This window comes from Littorina saxatilis, linkage group LG15, assembly GCF_037325665.1.
Source record: "Littorina saxatilis isolate snail1 linkage group LG15, US_GU_Lsax_2.0, whole genome shotgun sequence".
NCBI lineage: Eukaryota > Metazoa > Mollusca > Gastropoda > Littorinimorpha > Littorinidae > Littorina > Littorina saxatilis.
In genome coordinates, this window is record NC_090259.1 from 32,621,562 (window position 1) to 32,643,630 (window position 22,069).

Genomic DNA, 22,069 nt, shown 5'->3' on the forward strand with positions numbered 1-22,069 from the left:
ATGCATGATTGCACTGTATGTGTGCATGCGTGTGTGTATGTACGTGCATGCATGCGTGTGTGTGTGTGTGTGTGTGTGTGTGTGTGTGTGTGTGTGTGTGTGTGTGTGTGTGTGTGTGTGTGTGTGTGTGTGTGTGTGAGTGAGTTTAAGCCTGCTTGTACATGTATAAGTCAGTATACGTTTATTTACTTCTTTGTGTCTAATTATTCATTCATTTAATTTTTAATTTATTTGTTCATTCATTTATTAGTTTACTTACTGACTTATTTTCTTGTTTTTCAGTTATTCTTCCTGGTGATGCAGAATGTTTTTTACCCGCCGGACAGGATAGAAGACAGGTTTGACATCAAAGGTTGCACGGCTGGCAGGTACCAACAGGTGAGAAACTGATTTTAAACGCTGGTTATTTAAGGCCTATATAGTCACACTTTCGTTACGTTTAAGAACTTTAACAGCTTACGTATTGTCTTCCGACTCAGTTTTACGGAGATCAGGATTTTCCCGAGTGGCCATTCGCTTATGGAACTTTTCATCGCGCAGTTCCAATAAGCTCTGCGCTATACCTACAGCATTTCTCTGTGTAGACAGCTATGATACGGTATTTGCATACTTATTCTTAAAGAAACACTCAAATGGTGTGGTCAAGAGTGCATCGTGACTGTTTTAAAAGTCAATAAATTAGCTATACTGCAAGGAAGAAAATCGAATCAATGTCCGCCATCTTGTTTGTCATCACCGTCTCGCCTCCTTATTGGTCAAATCCTGCCCGGCTTATGATTCGAGCGTAGGAAATACTTCATGCTGGATTCTTACGATTTTAACATGGCGCTTAACAAGAGATTCATAACTCCAAACGAAAATGTGGCCACCTGCATAAATCAAAATGTGTCCACCTCTTTAACAGTGATAATTTTGACAGCTGCCCCGCTTAACCCAATGAGTCAATGATATGACTCATTTTCAAGCTATGAGTGAGATATCAGGCAACTTATTTATGTTTTTATTGACTCACCTGAGTAATGGGTGAGTCTTAGTATTCATCCGTGTTCGTCTGTATGGACGGATAGCTTGCTGCCGGCCGTGGGCCAAAAACTTAACGTTGAGTTTATCTCAAATGTTTTTCAAGATAGACCTTCGAAACTGTGCACACTTTTAGGATTTGAGTATCTCACAAAGTGATTTTAGTTTGGTTGGTGTAATATGATTGCCTACACTACGATCGAGTATACGAAACCATAACATAAGTAAACCTAAATGTCGCATAGCTCTGTATCGTATAATGCACGCGCATGCGCTATGCCTTCCTACGCTTGCGGCTTCCTGAATAAACCACTGAAAACATGAACAACATGTTTTGCCTTTGTGTCAACAAATAACATTATATGGTGGCAGCGGAAAAGGTAACAAGCAGCAGATCCAGTCCCCGTGAGTGTGCATCTAGTTAGAAGCCTACAATCGGACTTTTTTGGGCTGAATACACTGTTGTGTTGTTAGTAATAGCCTCTTCGCTCGAGCACGTGTTCGCGACCGTTACACAGATTACGGTTAGGAAAAGTCGTCTCCAATCATGTCTTCAAAACAAGTTCCCGAGATGGTATGGGACAGTGAAAACGTCGCAGAGTCTTTCAAAATGTTCAAGCAAAGACTAGAACTGTATTTTATCACAAAGAAGGTGCCGAAAGAGAATGAGGTTGCCCACATACTCCTCCAAATTGGTGAAAAAGGCCTTCGCATGTACAATGCTATGACCCTCACAGATGAAGAAAAGAAGAGCTCCAAGATTGTTTTCCAAAAATTGAGTGAACAGATCGAACCAGCTGAACACTTTCGTGTGAGCAGGCTCAAACTCATGAGCATGAGGCAGGCCAAATCAGAGTCACTCGATGATTTTGTGACAAGGGCGCAGCTCCAGGCACAGAAGTGTGTTTTTGACGCTGCAGCAGAATTGGAGGAGAGACTGATAGAATTGATCATCTCGAGCACACCCATTGAAGAATTCCAAAGGAAACTCCTGGAACAAGAGAAGGGTGTCAAGTTGGCTGATGTGGTAAAGATGGGTCGCACGTTCGAGGCTACTGCATCACATGTAGAGCAGCTACAAACAATGGCCGGCTCTGCCAGTATCAGTACCATTAAGTCTAACAACCGTCCCTCTCAAACCCATCCTACCTGCAGAAACTGTGGCGGACGACACAAACCACGAGAATGCCCAGCCCATGGTGTTACCTGCCATGCCTGCGGCAAAAATAATCACTTTGCCAAAGTTTGCCGTTCCGAGCAACACCAGTCTCCACGCATCCCTTCACATGGACGCGGGCAACGACGTGGCGGATCAAGCAACCGCGGTGGAGGACATCACCGGAGGTCAGAAGCGAAAATCAAGGCGATGCAGGCGGAAATCGACGAAGAGAACTTCGACGAACTAACTTTTAGTCCGGTCGTCATCTCTTCAGTCTCTTCAACGCCCCAACAACGTGACGAAGCATTCGTCAGACTCAAAACACAACTTCCACGTAGAGCCGGACAACACAACGTCATCGTCAAGGTCGACACAGGTGCACAGGGGAACACACTGCCCCTGCGCATGTTTAGAGACATGTTCCCTGATCTACTGACAAAGGAGGGGACACCTATCAACAAGATCTTGAAAGAGAAAGGCGGCACGAAGCTGACTGCCTATAACGGCACAGACATTTCCTGCCTTGGCAAGATTACGTTTCCCTGTCGCTACAGAGGCGAGTGGCAGGAAACGGGGTTCTACATTGTAGATGTAGAGGGACCAGCCATCATTGGGTTGCCGTCGTGCGAAAAGTTGAAAATCGTGACACTGCACTGCAGCATTTCAGCGTCACCCCCAGCAGCTAAGGACAAGATCACCTGTGTCCAAGACCTGCTGAAAGACAATCCGGAGCAGTTTGACAAAATTGGCAAGATGCCTGGTCCTGTCAAACTTGTGGTGGATCCAGACGTCCCGCCACACATTGACGCACCAAGAAAAACTCCAATCGCTCTCAGAGACGCGATCAAAGAAGAGCTCGACAGCATGGTAGAAAGTGGTGTGATCAGAAAGGTGACAGAGCCGACGGACTGGGTGTCCAGTCTCGCCTACTCCAAGAAGCGGTCGGGAAAGCTTAGAATCTGCCTTGACCCCCGTCATCTCAACCTCGCACTGAAACGCCCACACCACAAGATTCCGACCATTGAAGAGCTGACGCATCAGTTCTGTGGAAGTCGCTACTTTTCCAAGCTAGACGCCAAGAGTGGCTACTGGTCAGTTCAGCTCGATGAAGAAAGCCAGCTCTTGACGACGTTCCAGACTCCCTATGGCAGATATTGCTTCTCCAGACTTCCATTTGGTCTCAAGGTCAGCCAAGATATTTTCCAGCTTAAAATGGATCAGATCCTTGAAAACGTGAAAGGAGCCACCGGCATCTCAGACGATGTTGTAGTCTACGGCAAGACAGAAGAAGAGCACGACGAAAGCCTGTGCAACCTAATGAAAGCCGCAGCAGAGAATGGATTGGTTTTCAACTCGGAGAAGTGTACCATCAAGACACAGTCCATCACATTTTTCGGCGCAACATACACTCCGGAAGGCGTGCATCCTGATCCTGACAAGGTCAACGACCTGAAAGCCATGCCAGCGCCGACGTCCAAAAAGGAATTGCAAGAGTTCCTTGGATTTGTGACATACATGTCGCCATTCATCAACAACCTGGCCGAGAAAGCAGCTGCACTCAGAGAACTCATCAAGAAAGACTCAGTATTCATCTGGGGTGAACACCATCAAAAGTGCTTCCAGGCCCTAAAGGATGCAGTCTCAGAGGATGCCACGCTGGTCTACTTTGACACAAGTGCTACACCAACACTGGAGACAGACGCCAGCATCAAGGGTCTTGGCGTAACACTGCTCCAGCAGGGAAAGCCGATAGCATATGCATCAAAGACGCTGACGGACGCTGAAACGCGATACGCCTGTATTGAGCGAGAACTTTTGGCCATCGTCTACGGGGTTGAACGATTTCACACCTACCTATACGGTCAGAAATTCCTCGTCAAAACGGATCACAAACCACTGGTTATGATCCTCAACAAACCTCTCGTCAGAGCACCCCCAAGACTGCAGCGAATGCTCCTCAGACTACAACAGTATGATTTTACAATCGAATATAAACCCGGCAAGGACATGACAGTAGCAGACACACTGTCCAGACTGCCGAGCCCTGGCAACGTCAAGACCATTGATCTCGACCTCACTGTTGGCCAGGTCAGATTCAGCACGGAGAGAACCAAGTCACTCCAAGAGGAAACCAAACATGACCCGACTCTGAGCAAGCTTATCCCAACAATCATCAACGGATGGCCAGACACCATACAAGAAGTCCCCGAACCGATTCGCAGTTTTTGGTCATTCCGAGACGAACTTTCTGTGGAGGACGGAATCGTACTCAAAGGTGATCGTGTGGTCATTCCGCTAAACCTCCAGCAAGAGATGCTGAGACAACTGCACGCAGCCCACCAAGGGATAGAGAAGACCAGACTAAGGGCACGAGCCTCGGTGTACTGGCAAGGTATTTCGAAGGACATCGAAAAACTGACATCTCAATGCCCCATCTGCCAGGAGCACCAAAAGAACCAAGTGCCGGAAACACTCAATCCTCATGAGATTCCGACACAGCCCTGGGAAGTCTTGGGTGTAGACTTCTTTGCAGTGGACAACACCCAACACATCCTCGTCGCTGATTATTACAGCAAGTTCTTCGTCTGCAGGAAACTCCCAAACGACTACACCTGCAAGACCACCATCGCAGTGATGAAGCAGATATTTGCCGAGCACGGAATTCCCAAAACGCTCAAATCGGACAACGGGCCCCAGTTTTCGGCAAAAGCATTTCAAGAGTTCGCCAAGGAGTGGTGTTTTGACCATGTCACTTCTTCCCCCATCTACCCCAAGTCAAATGGCTTCATTGAGAGACAGGTGCAGACAGTAAAGCAAGCTCTCATCAAGGCAAAACAGGACGGCAGTGACCCTGACCTTACCCTATTGTGCCTTCGCACAACTCCAGTTTCCCCCAAAATTCCTAGTCCCTCAGAGCTGATCACCGGAAGAAAACCTCGTGGAAATCTTCCTACTCGACACACCGGAAATCCAACCGACGACCTCATTCGCGAAAGACTACAGCACCGCCAAGACAACCAGAAGTCATACCACGACACCAAGGCTAAGGACTTGCCACAACTGACCCCAGGCCAGCACGTCAGATTCCAAGACCAACCTTCAAGCAAATGGAAAGAAGCGGTGGTCAAAGAGAAATGTCAGGAACCAAGGTCATACCTGATAGAAACACCAACCGGAAGAATAATGAGAAGAAACAGAGTCAACATCAGAAACTCGCCACAGCAACAATTAACTGAAAACACAGACTCGCCGGTTGCTGATAAAACTCCGACTCCAGTCAACGCTTCAGTCAACACTCCAGCCGACACCCCAGTCAGAGCCCCAGTAAATAACACAGCATCTCCAACTGTCAACAACCCAGCTGCACACTCACCAGCAGCAGCACCAGAGCCATCTGCTGTGTTCACTCGTAGTGGTAGAAAGATCAACCAACCTGTTAGATATAAAGAATAAACCCATGGCCTGTGCACAAGTAGACAGCATGTGTAGCTAGGCTGTTCTATTTGTCTAGTATCTGCCAAAGTATGAGCAGTTGTGTTTAAAGTTGGTAGAAGCATTAGTATGCTTTTAGTTGTGAAATTCATGGCCTGTTATAGGTGAACAGCATGTGTATGTAGGCTGTCACACCTGTATGTAAGTAACCGTGTAGCAGGTTACACATTATAGTGCATAGCAGCTGGATATTCCATATCTTTTTGTTATCTGACCACAGCCAGCTGAACAATCCAAAGACAGTTCCAGAAGATGTCATCATATGTGCCAAAGACAATTTTAGTCAAATCGTGTTTCCAGCATGTTTACCTGAAGCAACTATGTAATGTTAATAATACAAACTTGTAACATGAACACTCCAAAGCTGAAAACAGACTCAGAAATGTTCAACAATATTGTGTGCTCTTGATGTATGAACATTGAAATAGGAAAGACATTTGTTTGAAACAATCCAGCATAACTCCCTGTATGGAATTTTTATCTTGGAAAGGGAGATGTAATATGATTGCCTACACTACGATCGAGTATACGAAACCATAACATAAGTAAACCTAAATGTCGCATAGCTCTGTATCGTATAATGCACGCGCATGCGCTATGCCTTCCTACGCTTGCAGCTTCCTGAATAAACCACTGAAAACATGAACAACATGTTTTGCCTTTGTGTCAACAAATAACATTATAGTTGGTCCTCGTCAAATGTTGGGGTCACAGCAGGGTCATGTTCGTTTCATAAAAACTTAACGTTGAAGTTATCTCGGAGGTTGGGGGGTTATGCAAGTTTGTATATGTGAAATATTCTTAGGGTTGAAATGGATTGATACAGGTCACATCAGGGGCAAGTGTGTGTCAATTAGCCGGACATTATTTTATGAAGCTTGAACATCTTCTTTTTTTACATTTAGTCAAGTTTTGACTAAATGTTTTAACATAGAGGGGGGAATCGAGACGAGGGTCGTCAGGGCCGGACTACCGGGGGGGTTATGGGGGTTGCGCAACCCCCCCCCCCCCCCCCCCTTAGCCTAAACATGTACCTTACTTATTTAATTTTTTTTTATTATTGCTTATTTTATGCCGTTTCATGCAAGGATCGAGCGACCATTTTCCTATCTCAGAATATGACCTACCCGTCAGCTTCAGGGGGCTTTGCCCCCTGACCCCCACAACGAGGGGGGGGGGGGGGTGGGTTCTAGGGTTTCCGGACCCCCCCCCCCCCCCCCCCAGCCAAAAAATAAAAATATTGAATGAGGTATGCATTTCTTTATTTTACATTGAGTTTCAATTTTTGGGGTATTAATCAGTGACAAAATCTGCTGCCTGAAACTGGTAATGATCATCCTCAGAATGCACCAGATTGCACCATTTTGCATCCTTTTTTTCAAAATTTTCCGGGGGGGCATGCCCCCGAACCCCCCTAGCAAGCTAGGCGCTTCGCGCCGTCGGCTCGGCGCTTCGCGCCTTCACACCCATATCTTCACAATATACTTTTCAAAAAAACCAGTCATAAAATAAACTGATCCGCCCCTGCTGCCAGGGGGGACATCCCCCTGGGCCACCACTGGCAACCCCCCCCCCTCCTCTTCGCCTAGTCCGGCCCTGGTCGTGGTGTATGTGTGTGTGTGTGTGTGTGTGTGTGTGTGTGTGTGTGTGTAGAGCGATTTAGAGTAAACTACTGGACCGATCTTTATGACATTTTTCATGAGAGTTCCTGGATATGATATCCCCTGACGTTTTTTTCATTTTTTGATAAATGTCTTTGATGACGTCATATCCGGCATTTTGTAAAAGTTGAGGCGGCACTGTCACACCCTTAGAATATAGTCAATGTTTGTACAGATTTTAGTCAAGCAGTATGTAAGAAATGTTAAGTCCTTTGTACTGGAAACTTGCATTCTCCCAGTAAGGTCATAATTATATTGTACTACGTTGCAAGCCCCTGGAGCAATTTTTTTATTAGTGCTTTTGTGAACAAGAAACAATTAACAAGTGGCTCTATCCCATCTCCCCCCCCCTTCCCCCCCCCCCCCCCCCCTTTTCCCCGTCGCGATATATAACCTTCGTGGTTGAAAACGACGTTAAACACCAAATAAAGAAAAGAAAGACTGTCACACCCTTATTTTTCAATCAAATTGATTGAAATTTTGGCCAAGCAATCTTCGACGAAGGCCGGACTTCGGTATTGCATTTCAGCGTGGTGGCTTAAAAATTAGTTAATGACTTTGGTCATTAATAATCTGAAAATTGTAATTAACATTATTTTTTTTATAAAACGATCCAAAAATACGTTAACATATTCTTCATCATTTTCTGATTCCAAAAACATATAAATATGTTATATTCGGATTAAAACAAGCTCTGAAAATTCAAAATATAAAAATTATGATTAAAATTAAATTTCCGAAAAACAATTTCATCTTATTCCTTGTCCGTTCCTGATTCCAAAAACATATAGATATGATATGTTTGGATTAAAAACACGTTCAGAGAGTTAAAAAGAATAGAAATATAGAAAAGCGTGCTATCCTCCTCAGCGCAACCGCTACCGCGCTTTTCTGGATTGTTAATTTCACTGCCTTTGCCACGAGCGGTGGACAGATGATGCTACGAGTGTACGGTCTTGCGGAAAAAATGCAATGCATTCAGTTTCATTCTGTGAGTTCGACTGAGCTTGACTAAATGTTGTATTTTCGCCTTACGCGACTTGTTTATTCTGTTTTTTTTTTTTTTGGGGGGGGGGGGGGGGAGTTGTATGTAGTGAAAGCCTCTTTTTAAGACCTAAGACCCTGAGAAAATCAGGTCTTAAAATGGGCTTAAAATTACAGAGGTTATGAACAGAATATTTGAGAAAACAGGTCTGTCTTATCAGGGGTTGGGGGTCTTAAAAGGGAGGGAGTCTACTATGGGTTAGGGTGGTCCAGGGGAGGGGGGATCGAGTGATCAAGGGCATTACAAAGGCGAGTCGTGTAACCTGCATTTGCTTTTCTTGTTTTCTTTAGAGTGATATGAGATTTTGGTAACATGAAGAAAATTGTTCATCTGTGTATTTTTACTTTTTTTCCCAGCCAGATCCCCCTGGGTCTCACACCATCACTGTGCTCAAAGATCAGAACTTCTTACAGGAACATCTTCAGCTTGGTATGTTGTGTCTGTGTCTCTGTCTGTCCTTTGTCTGTCTGTGTACGTCTGTCTGTCAGTTTGTCCATGTACATCTGTCTGCCTGTCAGTTTGTCTGTCTGTCCGTGTACATATGTCTGTATGACCGTCCATCCATCAGTCAGTCAGCTGAGACCAAATAATAATAGATCAAATCAAATTAAATCAAATCAAATCAAATCAAATTTTACGAGGTTTGTGGCATAAGCAATACATGTAAGCACTCTCAATATCAGACAACAGTAATGGTACCTCAGACAGTAACTGACCAAGGAGCATTGAATGAACAAGCGTTTAGTCACTGGGCCGATGGTATGCTGTGTGTTACGAAACGCAGTGCTCAGAATGGATATGTAATTTGTCAGTGTTGATTGTGTGGAGACTGTGATATGTTTGTAGTTCTGCACGCGGTTTAAATGGGGGATTTTGTACAGCTTGCTTTTGTTTCCTTGTTGTATTTGTGTAGCAGGGATTTGCACAGAAGTCATTGTTTGTATTTGGTAGGAATTGTTGAAGAATGTTAAAATAATTTTGTAAAACGTCTTGGCTAGCGGTGTTTATACCCACCAGTGACTCGTCTTGTCCATGTAGAGTTTTCAAAAAAATACTTGCGTATTACAGTGGAACCCCCCTTATAAGACCCCCCCCCCCCCCCCCCCAATTATATCACACCCGTTTGGTAAATGACGTAATGATTCGCTGATTGTGCGATGACCTACCGGTTGCTCGTTGGGTGAGGCAAAGTGGCGGAGTAGATAATAAAAGAATTACGGAGTTACCCGTCTGTCTGTCTGTAACACTGTGTATAAAAGTTATGGTTCAGTTCACCCCCTGCAGCTGTGTGAGAAGCATAATCTCACTGTTGTTTTGTGATAACAACAACAGGGTCCAGCAGGGAATGGTTCATCGATCAGATCACAGCTGACTCCACTTTCCTGAAAAACTTGAACGTAATGGACTATAGTATTCTGATTGGACGACATAAACTGAGTGAGAAGGAGCAATATCAGGGTCTGCCGGAGCTTGTGTCGCGCATCACAAAGTGAGTACGTGTGTTGGCTGCACAGCCTTTTTTACTGGCTTTGGAAGATAAGTACACTTCTTACATTTTAGCTTGGATGTTATATATGGTTGTTTACTTTGGCATTTTTATTATTTGATTCAATTTAATTCAATGCGGTTCAATACAACTTTATTATCTGAATGTGCTGCATACAGACATTAGTCTTTACTTTTACCTTACAGATACCGTTGACAAAGGAATAGAAGATAATGTTGTTATTCTTCTCTTCGCTCTCTAACACTTCGCCATGACTTTGTCTCAGTGACACGTGTTCTCAGAAAAAGAACAAACTATTGATTTCTGCACAGATGACAACGTTACCTGAAAGCAGGTCGACCAGCTCTTGTTGTGTGATGGCATGCGATCATGGTCACTCACGGTGTATGTCCGCAGGTCCAAGATAAAGTCGTCAACCCCATCAACCGCGTCAACCACCAGCCACACTTCGGTAGAGCCCACAGACCAGCACATGTTGCCCGGTGCACCGCAGACCACCACGTCAGTAGATTTGGACGGATTTTCAGTGCCCAAGAAAGGCGTTCACTTCCCTCACTCGCTGCAAAGTATCCCGGACACCTTCGCCGATCCGCGCAGACGCTTGCTGCCCCTCTGTCCCAACGCGCTGCACATCATCGAGGGACCGGAGTATCGCTACTTTTTGGGCATCGTAGACTTCCTGACGCGTTGGACTCTGAAACGGAAGGTGGCGCGACTTTGGAAGATCGTCAAGTACGGCTGCGGCGAGCACTCCACCATGCCGCCCGACTACTACTCGCAACGTTTCCTCACCTTCCTGTCCAAGCGTGTCAGATAGGGACGTCATCGTGATGTCATCACCTTCCTGTCAGATAGGGATGTCATGACGTCATCACCTTCCTGTCCAAGTGTGTCAGATAGGGACGTCATCGTGACGTCATCACCTTCCTGTCAGATGGGGATGTCATCGTGACGTCATCACCTTTGTGTCAGATAGGGACGCCATCATGACATCATCGCCTTCCTGTCCAAGTGTGTCGGATAGGGACGTCATCGTGATGTCATCGCCTTCTTGTCCAAGCGTGTCAAATAGGGACGTCATCATGACGTCATCGCCTTCCTGTCCAAGCTTGTCAGATAGGGACGTCATCATGACGTCATCACATTCCTGTCCAAGCATGTCGGATAGGGACGTCTTTATGACGGCATTGCCTTCCTGTCAAAACGTGTCAGAAAGGGACGTCTTCATTACGTCATCACCTTCCTGTCCAAGCTTGTCAGATAGGAACGTCATCATGACTTCATCACTTTCCTGTTAAAGCGTGTCAGATAGGTACGTCATCATGACGGCATCCCCGTCGCGATATAACCTTGAACGGTTGAAAACGACGTTAAACACCAAATAAAGAAAGAAAGAATGACGGCATCGCCTTCCTGTCCAAGCGTTTCAAATAGGGATGTCATCATGACGGCATCACCTTCCTGTCCAAGCGTGTCAAATAGGGACGTCATCATGACGGCATCGCCTTCCTGTCCAAGCGTTTCAGATAGGGATGTCATCATGACGGCATCACTTTCCTGTCCAAGTGTGTTAAATAGGGACGTCATCATGACGGCATCGCCTTCCTGTCCAAGCGTGTCAAATAGGGACGTCATCATGACGGCATCGCCTTCCTGTCCGAGCGTTTCAGATAGGGACGTCATTGTGACATCATCACCTTCCTGTCCAAGCGTGTCAGATAGGGACGTCATCATGACGGCATCGCCTTCCTGTCCAAGCGTGTCAAATAGGGACGTCATCATGACGGCATCGCCTTCCTGTCCAAGCGTTTCAGATAGGGACGTCATCATGACAGCATCGCCTTCCTGTCCAAGCGTTTCAGATAGGGACGTCATTGTGACATCATCACCTTCCTGTCCAAACGTGTCAGATAGGGACGTCATCATGACGTCATCACCTTCCTGTCCAAGCGTGTCAGATAGGGACGTCATTGTGACGTCATCACCTTCCTCTCCAAGCGTGTCAGATAGGGACGTCATCATGACGGCATCGCCTTCCTGACCAAGCGTGTCAGATAGGGACGTCATCGTGATGTCATCACCTTCCTGTCAGATAGGGATGTCATGACATCATCACCTTCCTGTCCAAGTGTGTCAGATAGGGACGTCATCGTGACGTCATCACCTTCCTGTCAGATGGGGATGTCAATGTGACGTCATCACCTTTGTGTCAGATAGGGACGCCATCATGACATCATCGCCTTCCTGTCCAACTCCAAGTGTGTCGGATAGGGACGTCATCGTGATGTCATCGCCTTCTTGTCCAAGCGTGTCAAATAGGGACGTCATCATGACATCATCGCCTTCCTGTCCAAGCTTGTCAGATAGGGACGTCATCATGACGTCATCACATTCCTGTCCAAGCATGTCGGATAGGGACGTCTTTATGACGGCATTGCCTTCCTGTCAAAACGTGTCAGAAAGGGACGTCTTCATTACGTCATCACCTTCCTGTCCAAGCTTGTCAGATAGGGACGTCATCATAACTTCATCACATTCCTGTTAAAGCGTGTCAGATAGGTACGTCATCATGACGGCATCCCTGTCGCGATAAAACCTTGAACGGTTGAAAACGACGTTAAACATCAAATAAAGAAAGAAAGAATAACGGCATCACCTTCCTGTCCAAGCGTTTCAAATAGGGATGTCATCATGACGGCATCACCTTCCTGTCCAAGCGTGTCAAATAGGGACGTCATCATGACGGCATCGCCTTCCTGTCCAAGTGTGTCAAATAGGGACGTCATCATGACGGCATCGCCTTCCTGACCAAGCGTTTCAGATAGGGACGTCATCATGACGGCATCGCCTTCCTGTCCAAGCGTGTCAAATAGGGACGTCATCGTGACGGCATCGCCTTCCTGTCCAAGCGTTTCAGATAGGGACGTCATCATGACGGCATCGCCTTCCTGTCCAAGCGTGTCAAATAGGGACGTCATCATGACGGCATCGCCTTCCTGTCCAAGCGTTTCAGATAGGGACTTCATCATGACGGCATCGCCTTCCTGTCCAAGCGTTTCAGATAGGGACGTCATTGTGACATCATCACCTTCCTGTCCAAGCGTGTCAGATAGGGACGTCATCATGACGTCATCACCTTCCTGTCCAAGCGTGTCAGATAGGGACGTCATCATGACGTCATCACCTTCCTGTCCAAGCGTTTCAGATAGGGACGTCATTGTGACGTCATCACCTTCCTGTCCAAGCGTGTCAGATAGGGACGTCATCATGACGGCATCGCCTTCCTGACCAAGCGTTTCAGATAGGGACGTCATCATGACGGCATCGCCTTCCTGTCCAAGCGTGTCAAATAGGGACGTCATCATGACGGCATCGCCTTCTTGTCCAAGCGTTTCAGATAGGGACGTCATTATGACGTCATCACCTTCCTGTCAAAACGTGTCAGATAGGGACGTCATCATGACGTTATTGCCTTCCTGTCAAAATGTGTCAGATAGGGACGTCATCATGATGTCATCACCTTTCGTCCAAGTGTGTCAGATAGGGACGTCATCATGACGTCATCACCTTTTGTCCAAGCGTGTCAGATAGGTATGTTATTACCTTCCTGTTCAAGCATGTCATCATGACGTCATCACCTTCCTGTCCCAGGGTGTTGGATAGAAATGTCATCACCTTCCTGTCTGATTATAGGGATGTCCCAGTTTGAAGAAGTAGTAACTTGACGTCATCACCTTCCTGTCAGATGGGGATGTCATCGTGACGTCATCACCTTTGTGTCAAATAGGGATGTCATCATGACATCATCGCCTTCCTGTCCAAGTGTGTCGGATAGGGACGTCATCGTGATGTCATCGCCTTCTTGTCCAAGCGTGTCAAATAGGGACGTCATCATGACGTCATCGCCTTCCTGTCCAAGCTTGTCAGATAGGGACGTCATCATGACGTCATCACATTCCTGTCCAAGCATGTCGGATAGGGACGTCTTTATGACGGCATTGCCTTCCTGTCAAAACGTGTCAGAAAGGGACATCTTCATTACGTCATCACCTTCCTGTCCAAGCTTGTCAGATAGGAACGTCATCATGACTTCATCACTTTCCTGTTAAAGCGTGTCAGATAGGTACGTCATCATGACGGCATCCCCGTCGCGATAAAACCTTGAACGGTTGAAAACGACGTTAAACACCAAATAAAGAAAGAAAGAATGACGGCATCGCCTTCCTGTCCAAGCGTTTCAAATAGGGATGTCATCATGACGGCATCACCTTCCTGTCCAAGCGTGTCAAATAGGGACGTCATCATGACGGCATCGCCTTCCTGTCCAAGCGTTTCAGATAGGGATGTCATCATGACGGCATCACTTTCCTGTCCAAGTGTGTCAAATAGGGACGTCATCATGACGGCATCGCCTTCCTGACCAAGCGTTTCAGATAGGGACGTCATCATGACGGCATCGCCTTCCTGTCTAAGCGTGTCAAATAGGGACGTCATCGTGACGGCATCGCCTTCCTGTCCAAGCGTTTCAGATAGGGACGTCATGGCGGCATCGCCTTCCTGTCCAAGCGTGTCAAATAGGGACGTCATCATGACGGCATCGCCTTCCTGTCCAAGCGTTTCAGATAGGGACGGCATCGCCTTCCTGTCCAAGCGTTTCAGATAGGGACGTCATTGTGACATCATCACCTTCCTGTCCAAGCGTGTCAGATAGGGACGTCATCATGACGTCATCACCTTCCTGTCCAAGCGTGTCAGATAGGGACGTCATCATGACGTCATCACCTTCCTGTCCAAACGTGTCAGATAGGGACGTCATTGTGACGTCATCACCTTCCTGTCCAAGCGTGTCAGATAGGGACGTCATCATGACGGCATCGCCTTCCTGACCCAGGGTGTTGGATAGAAATGTCATCACCTTCCTGTCTGATTATAGGGATGTCCCAGTTTGAAGAAGTAGTAACAGTGCTATCTGGAGATGGAGCTGAGTTGATCCCCTTAATTTCTCTCTGTTTTGTTTTCTTAATGGAATGGGATAATATTCTTGCTATATGGATGTGTTGCAGTATTTCTTTGATGTTAATGCCTATCAATAGTCAATCAAGAATCAAATATAATCAAGGAGATGATGTTTTGGTCCTATAGCTTGGCATTTGATAATTTGATCAGATGGTTATAAAAAAAAAAAAGTTGTCACTAGGTACTGATAGATATAAAGTCATAATGCACAATTTAAATCTGCCTCCATGCACTTCTAACAGAGCTTTAAATACCATCTAGTCACCAACTGCTTTACACATTCTTTTTGTCCTGAAGTAGTTATTCATGGTTTGGTTTTGCCTTTGTTGATGGTTTTTGACATGAAAGTCACCCCTTAATTAACATGAAGTTGGTGTGGCAGTGCACTTGAAAACGGACAATATTCCTATAAGTACTGTGTTGATCGAGCTAATGGTTTGACTGTGTTTGATTTTCTACACAAGTTTACAAGTTGAAAACAGAGATTTCTATTTCTCTGAAAAGTTATTCACCCTTATTTCCTTAGAAAAAAGTCTGGATTTGAATGTGACTTGCACTGCACTCATTTGCAATGGTAACTAACACATACAGCAAACGAGGCCAGTTGTTTGCAGGTACGGTACTGCATCTCTTTTCTCCGTAAATCCTTGACATCATAATACAGTGGCACTTGCAGGGTGAGGTCCTCTGGTCACAGGCCAGCTTGACCTTCGCGGACAAGCAAAATTGACCTTCAAGCTGAGCATTTAAGGTCATTTTACAGAAGAAAATTTGGAGTGGGCAAAATTGACACAGTTTGGCTCAATGTTATGGACGGCTTGATAACAGTTAGGAAAACGAAGTTTGAACCCCAACTAAGACCGAACCGGTTGCAATAATGCAAATGTAATGGGGTTTTTTATGATTTAAACCAGAAGTCACCATTCTTTTTGGGACAGGTAACTCTTATAAAATTCTAATCCCTCTTGTTACCATTGGTTTTTTGACTGGTAAATACAAAAAATATTAATACATTTTATGTGCCTTATCACTACCAGTTTGGGCCTAGTATGGGAACAAACTTTGTTTGACTATGTATTTTTAAGCCTCTCCATCCATAAAACTCAGCCAAACTGAGTTCCAAATTTGATTGCTTCAAATATTGTTCCTGAATATTACTATTATATTTCTTCGGAAAGGCCTTTAATTTATCTGGTTAGGGTTTTAGGAGATACTTGTCCTGAAAAGAATGGCAACTTTTGGTTAAGAATCATATAGAAACAAAATTAAACTTGCGTTGTTGCGACCTGCTCCGTCTTAGTTAGGGTACAAACTTTGATTTTCTAACTGTTTTGAAGCTTCTTGGTCCCTAATACTGAGCAAAATTGTTTTCGCCCGCTCCAAATTTTCTGCTGTAATATGACGATTGAGTTCTGCCCTTAATATAATCATTCAAAACCAATTTGCCTGGCTGTTATTTCCCAGTAAAGAGTTCCAGCAGTGTCCCTTTGTCTAATACCTTGACCAAAATAAACCCGTCATGGCAGACCACCTGCAATGTAAGGACAGTTTTGGCTGGCTACAAGGGTATTTTGAATTCTGGTACCTATGTACCTTGATGGGAGCAAACTTTTCAGCTTTTTTTCTCCCTCCCAATTGTTCAGGAAGTATTTCTAACAATGTTGTGTTTTGAAAGAAACGTTAAACGCTGTACTACTCTGATGCACCTCTTAATTGAACTGTTGGGCACAATACAATGATGTAAAGTGTCTGATTTACTAGATAGAATATTTGACAAATACTTTTGTACAGACAATCATATTTAATAATGCATGAAAGAAATGCCTTGGACTTGTATTGTTATTTATATATATACACTCTGTATATATGAATTACGCACAAAGTGTCTGTTAAAAAAATGCTCATTTCCCATATTGACTTAGATTAATTACTCAGTATATCTCCGTCCAATGCAACCCCTCTTTCAGAACCTTCAAAGATCTGAAAAAATAAAGTCTTAAAAGGAAGGGAATTTTAAAATTGAGGTACATTTATTTTGGTCAGTACAGTGTCTGACCTAGCTGACAGCGAATCACCCTTGACCATTGTCACATCAGGTCCCGCACATGAATTAATTACGCTAAAAGCCTGCATGGAAGTCTATTAGTCTTGGCGAGAGAGAGAAATCTTTCTATTTGGGGTACTTTACGTCAAGACATTGTATTTTATTATGTAAGAACATTTTAAAAGATGGCATGTGGGTCCATTTTTGCATAATTCACACACTGCTGCCTTCAGACCCAGAACGTAATCACAGGAAATGTTACATTTAATTACATTTTGGCGGGAGATTCAACTGACAAACCGCAAAAGTGTTTTTGCCTGGCTGCACACTAAAGGTATGTGTAGGCACCTGTGAGATAGTTGTGCAAAGTTTTTGACTGTTGATATCGTAATCTGGGACAAAAACACAAATCGTTGCGAATCAGCAATACTGTGACCCCTGCACTGCCCCTTTAAAGGAGGGGTTCCATATTTAACAGAAACTCGGGTGCTTTGTCAGTTCAAGTTTGGAAGTTGTGCAACGTGGTGAAATTATATACCTTGTGTATTTTGTTTTTCTCTTTAAAATGTGAAAAGCTCTGCATGTATGGTTAATATTGTCAAAGACAATATTTGAGGTTGATGCTATATTGTGCAGTTTATTTTGAGAGAAAAAAAGTTACTCGTAGGTTGCATGGACTTCTTGTCAGTGTCCTTTGTATCTATATTTATATTTATTCAGTTTGTAATATATTTTGACTGGAGTTGTGTGCTAAAGATTTCTTAAATTCATGTTGTGTTACAAAACTTGATTCAATATATAACACTTTTTTTCAGTGTGTATGAAAAATCTAGTTTCACGCGATTTTTAAAGTGATTTGGTTTTATGCAGTTTATCATTCTGTTTTGTGTATGGAATTACTCATGTACATTTGAATACCCCCCGCGGGTTAGGGGGAAGAATTTACCCCATGCTCCCCAGCATGTCGTAAGAGGCGACTAACGGATTCTGTTTCTCCTTTTACCCTTGTTAAGTGTTTCTTATATAGAATATAGTCGATGTTTGTAAAGATTTTAGTCAAGCAGTATGTAAGAAATGTACTGGAAACTTGCATCCTTTGTACTGGAAACTTGCATTCTCCCAGTAAGGTCATATATTGTACTACGTTGCAAGCCCCTGGAGCAATTTTTTGATTAGTGCTTTTGTGAACAAGAAACAATTAACAAGTGGCTCTATCCCATCCCCCCCCCCCCCTCCCCCCTTTCTCCATCGCGATATAACCTTGAACGGTTGAAAACGACGTTAAACACCAAATAAAGAAAGAAAAGTACAGAAAGAAAGTACATATGAATGCAGTTAATTCATGGCACAGCTATGCAAAATCCACTACTTCGTAATATTGAAATATTTATATTTTATGGAGATGTGCATCTGTTATAATTTTAAACCATACTGTGTAGCATCAAGCTTTTCGGTTACTCAAATGAGATCTGCTGTGCATGCTGGAGCATGTGTGTGTGTGTGTGTGTGTGTGTGTGTGTGTGTGTGTGTGTGTTTTGTTTTTTTTCTTGCATGTGCGCATGAAAGAGATATATATAATTAACGACACCAAAATAGTTTGTTCTGGTGAATTTTTCCCAAAAAATATATCCGTCCAATTTCTACCTACCAAGCTGCCCTCAATATCATGCTTGTATTTGTCATAATTAACTCTGTCTTATTATTTTCTTCTTTTTTTTTTTTTTAGGTGTTTGCTTTTTTACATTTAGTCAAGTTTTGACTAAATGTTTTAACATAGAGGGGGGAATCGAGACGAGGGTCGTGGTGTATGTGTGTGTGTCTGTCTGTCTGTGTGTGTGTGTAGAGCGATTCAGACTAAACTACTGGACCGATCTTTATGAAATTTGACATGAGAGTTCCTGGGTATGATATCCTCAGACGTTGTTTTCATTTTTTTGATAAATGTCTTTGATGACGTCATATCCGGCTTTTCGTGAAAGTTGAGGCGGCACTGTCACGCTCTTATTTTTCAACCAAATTGGTTGAAATTTTGGTCAAGTAATCTCCGACGAAGCCCGGACTTCGGTATTGCATTTCAGCTTGGTGGCTTAAAAATTAACTAATGACTTTGGTCATTAAAAATCTGACAATTGTAAAAACAAAACAATTTTCATAAAACGATCCAAATTTACGTTCATCTTATTCTTCATCATTTTCTGATTCCAAAAACATATAAATATGTTATATTTGGATTAAAAACAAGCTCTGAAAATTAAAAATATAAAAATTATGATCAAAATTAAATTTTCGAAATCAATTTAAAAACACTTTCATCGTATTCCTTGTCGGTTCCTGATTCCAAAAACATATAGATATGATATGTTTGGATTGAAAACACGCTCAGAAAGTTAAAACGAAGAGAGGTACAGAAAAGCGTGCTATCCTTCTCAGCGCAACTACTACCCCGCTCTTCTTGTCAATTTCACTGCCTTTGCCATGAGCGGTGGACTGACGATGCTACGAGTATACGGTCTTGCTGCGTTGCATTGCGTTCAGTTTCATTCTGTGAGTTCGACAGCTACTTGACTAAATGTTGTATTTTCGCCTTACGCAACTTGTTTTATGTTGTGCTCATTCTACTGAGGTTGCCTTCAAGCTTTTGTGATATTGTTTGGGATAAAATGAAGATTGCACAATATCTGAGTGCAAAAAAAACACACCAGTTCCTTCCCTCTTACCAATTGTTCTGCCTTTTCCTTTTTACATTTAGTCAAGTTTTGACTAAATGTTTTAACATAGAGGGGGGAATCGAGACGAGGGTCGTGGTGTATGTGTGTCTGTCTGTCTGTGTGTATGTGTAGAGCGATTCAGACTAAACTACTGGACCGATCTTTATGAAATTTGACATGAGAGTTCCTGGGTATGATATCCTCAGACGTTGTTTTCATTTTTTTGATAAATGTCTTTGATGACGTCATATCCGGCTTTTCGTGAAAGTTGAGGCGGCACTGTCACGCTCTCATTTTTCAACCAAATTGGTTGAAATTTTGGTCAAGTAATCTCCGACGAAGCCCGGACTTCGGTATTGCATTTCAGCTTGGTGGCTTAAAAATTAATTAATGACTTTGGTCATTAAAAATCTGACAATTGTAAAAAAAAAAAAATATTTATAAAACGTTCATCTTATTCTCCATCATTTTCTGATTCCAAAAACACATAAATATGTTATACTTGGATTAAAAACAAGCTCTGAAAATTAAAAATATAACAATCATGATCAAAATTAAATTTTCGAAATCAATTTAAAAACACTTTCATCGTATTCCTTGTCGGTTCCAAAAACATATAGATATGATATGTTTGGATTGAAAACACGCTCAGAAAGTTAAAACGAAGAGAGGTACAGAAAAGCGTGCTATCCTTCTCAGCGCAACTACTACCCCGCTCTTCTTGTCAATTTCACTGCCTTTGCCATGAGCGGTGGACTGACGATGCTACGAGTATACGGTCTTGCTGCGTTGCATTGCGTTCAGTTTCATTCTGTGAGTTCCACAGCTACTTGACTAAATGTTGTATTTTCGCCTTACGCGACTTGTTCTTTCTTTCTCTGTTGTAACATTTTTTGTTCTTTTATCTCAGTGTATTCTTTCTTTTCTTCTTTTATGGCTGCACTTTTCTCCTCCGAGCATGTGTGCTAAATGTGATGTTGTTTTGTTTGGGGCTAAGTCAAATTGCTCATAATCTCTTCTTGCTCAATGAACAGTTGTAAACATACACCATACTTTTTGTGCCGCTTTAATGTGTATGTATTTGCATATTTTATATTAAAATTTACTTATGAATCTGTGATTCTCTGTTTTGTGATAATTATATATAATTAGTGTATCTATTGAATTCTGAAAACTGTCAAAACTGACCCAAAAATCTGGCTGCTCATAATATATACTGATTTACATATACCTCAATTTTATTCTTTACATTTGTTTACACAGACATTGCCAGTATTGTGTTTCTGATCACTGAAGATGTTTCCTGTGAACCGGCACGGTTGGCCTAGTGGTAAGGCGTCCGCCCCGTGATCGGGAGGTCGTGGGTTCGAACCCCGGCCGGGTCATACCTAAGACTTTAAAATTGGCAATCTAGTGGCTGCTCCGCCTGGCGTCTGGCATTATGGGGTTAGTGCTAGGACTGGTTGGTCCGGTGTCAGAATAATGTGACTGGGTGAGACATGAAGCCTGTGCTGCGACTTCTGTCTCAAGTTGTGTGTGGCGCACGTTAAATGTCAAAGCAGCACCGCCCTGATATGGCCCTTCGTGGTCGGCTGGGCGTTAAGCAAAATAAAAAAAATAAAAATGTTTCCTGTGTCTTCGTCAGCATGATTGAAAATAGTTTTTGCAAACAGAAAGTTGATCCGGGTTAGATTAAAATCTACATCAGTTTTTCAGCTTAAATTCTGGTCACTGTCCCATGGTTATAGTTGATTCATAAGCAGATTATACATTTGCTACGAGGCACTACATGCATCTCCATGTTGCCTTACTTCTCCTGGGTTATACACCAATCTGCTGTTTCAGAATGACTTATCTGTGATACAAAAAGACCAAAAAGCACTGTACTCACATTAAAATGACAAACAGGAAACAAATAACGGTGACGTTTTCGACGGTCGAAACTTCGCCGTTATTTGGTCCCTGTTCGTCATTTTGGTTTAAACATAAGTTTATTTTAACAAAGGTTACAATCATGAAATGTATACAAAGTTCACAGAAACAGCAACAAGCTAGAAGTTTAAAGTGGTGTTCCTGCATGACAGTACAACATAAGGCGGTAACGGCTGAACAATTTGTCTAAATAAACCAAATCTATTAATAACGTAATAAACGTTGCATAATGATTATAAAGAAAGACAGTAAAAGGAAGTGGGGGGGGGGGGGGGGGAGATGAATAAAAGAAGAGGGATGGATAGGAGATGTGCAGAAGTTAAAGTTGTTGTCCGGCTTGTATATATAGCGGCCTGAACGTTCAATGAACGAGTGTACGGTGGAAAAAATGTTCCTGTTCAAATCTAAAGAATACTGTCTGTCTCCGTTTAAAAGGTGGGGGAGGTGAATTGTGTGATTAGGGAGGGTATGTATAGTTTCTTGAT

The 22,069-nt window shown here is 43.4% G+C and overlaps 2 protein-coding genes across 2 annotated transcripts in view; one reads left to right on the plus strand and one right to left on the minus strand.

Annotated features, from left to right (window-relative positions):
• Positions 1-11,448, plus strand: part of LOC138947994 (phosphatidylinositol 4-phosphate 5-kinase-like protein 1) — a 38,108-nt gene extending 26,660 nt beyond the window's left edge. The window contains exons 6-9 of the mRNA XM_070319521.1: positions 283-378; positions 8,734-8,806; positions 9,710-9,866; positions 10,281-11,448. Coding sequence (XP_070175622.1) covers positions 283-378; positions 8,734-8,806; positions 9,710-9,866; positions 10,281-10,701 — 747 coding nt within the window. The 3' untranslated portion in view covers positions 10,702-11,448. The remainder of the gene's footprint in view (positions 1-282; positions 379-8,733; positions 8,807-9,709; positions 9,867-10,280) is intronic.
• On the minus strand, positions 10,828-13,246 carry LOC138947995 (uncharacterized). The gene is made up of 3 exons (XM_070319522.1): positions 12,533-13,246; positions 11,334-11,969; positions 10,828-11,079 (listed from the first exon to the last, which is right to left on the minus strand). Exons 1-3 carry the CDS (start codon positions 13,244-13,246, stop codon positions 10,828-10,830), a joined length of 1,602 nt encoding a protein of 533 aa, XP_070175623.1.
• Between the last annotated feature and the right edge of the window lie 8,823 nt (positions 13,247-22,069).

Bases quoted from the DNA above. Each gene is read 5' to 3' on its own strand.
- LOC138947995 (XM_070319522.1), bottom strand. From the start codon at position 13,246: ATGACGTCCCTATTTGACACGCTTGGACAGGAAGGCGATGCCGTCATG. The intron at 11,970-12,532 runs GTTATTCTTTCT...CCTATCTGACAG, and splicing joins TTGGACAGGAAGGTGATGCC to GAAGGTGATGACATCACGAT. The intron at 11,080-11,333 runs GTCATGATGACA...ACGTTTTGACAG, and splicing joins TTGGACAGGAAGGTGATGCC to GAAGGCAATGCCGTCATAAA.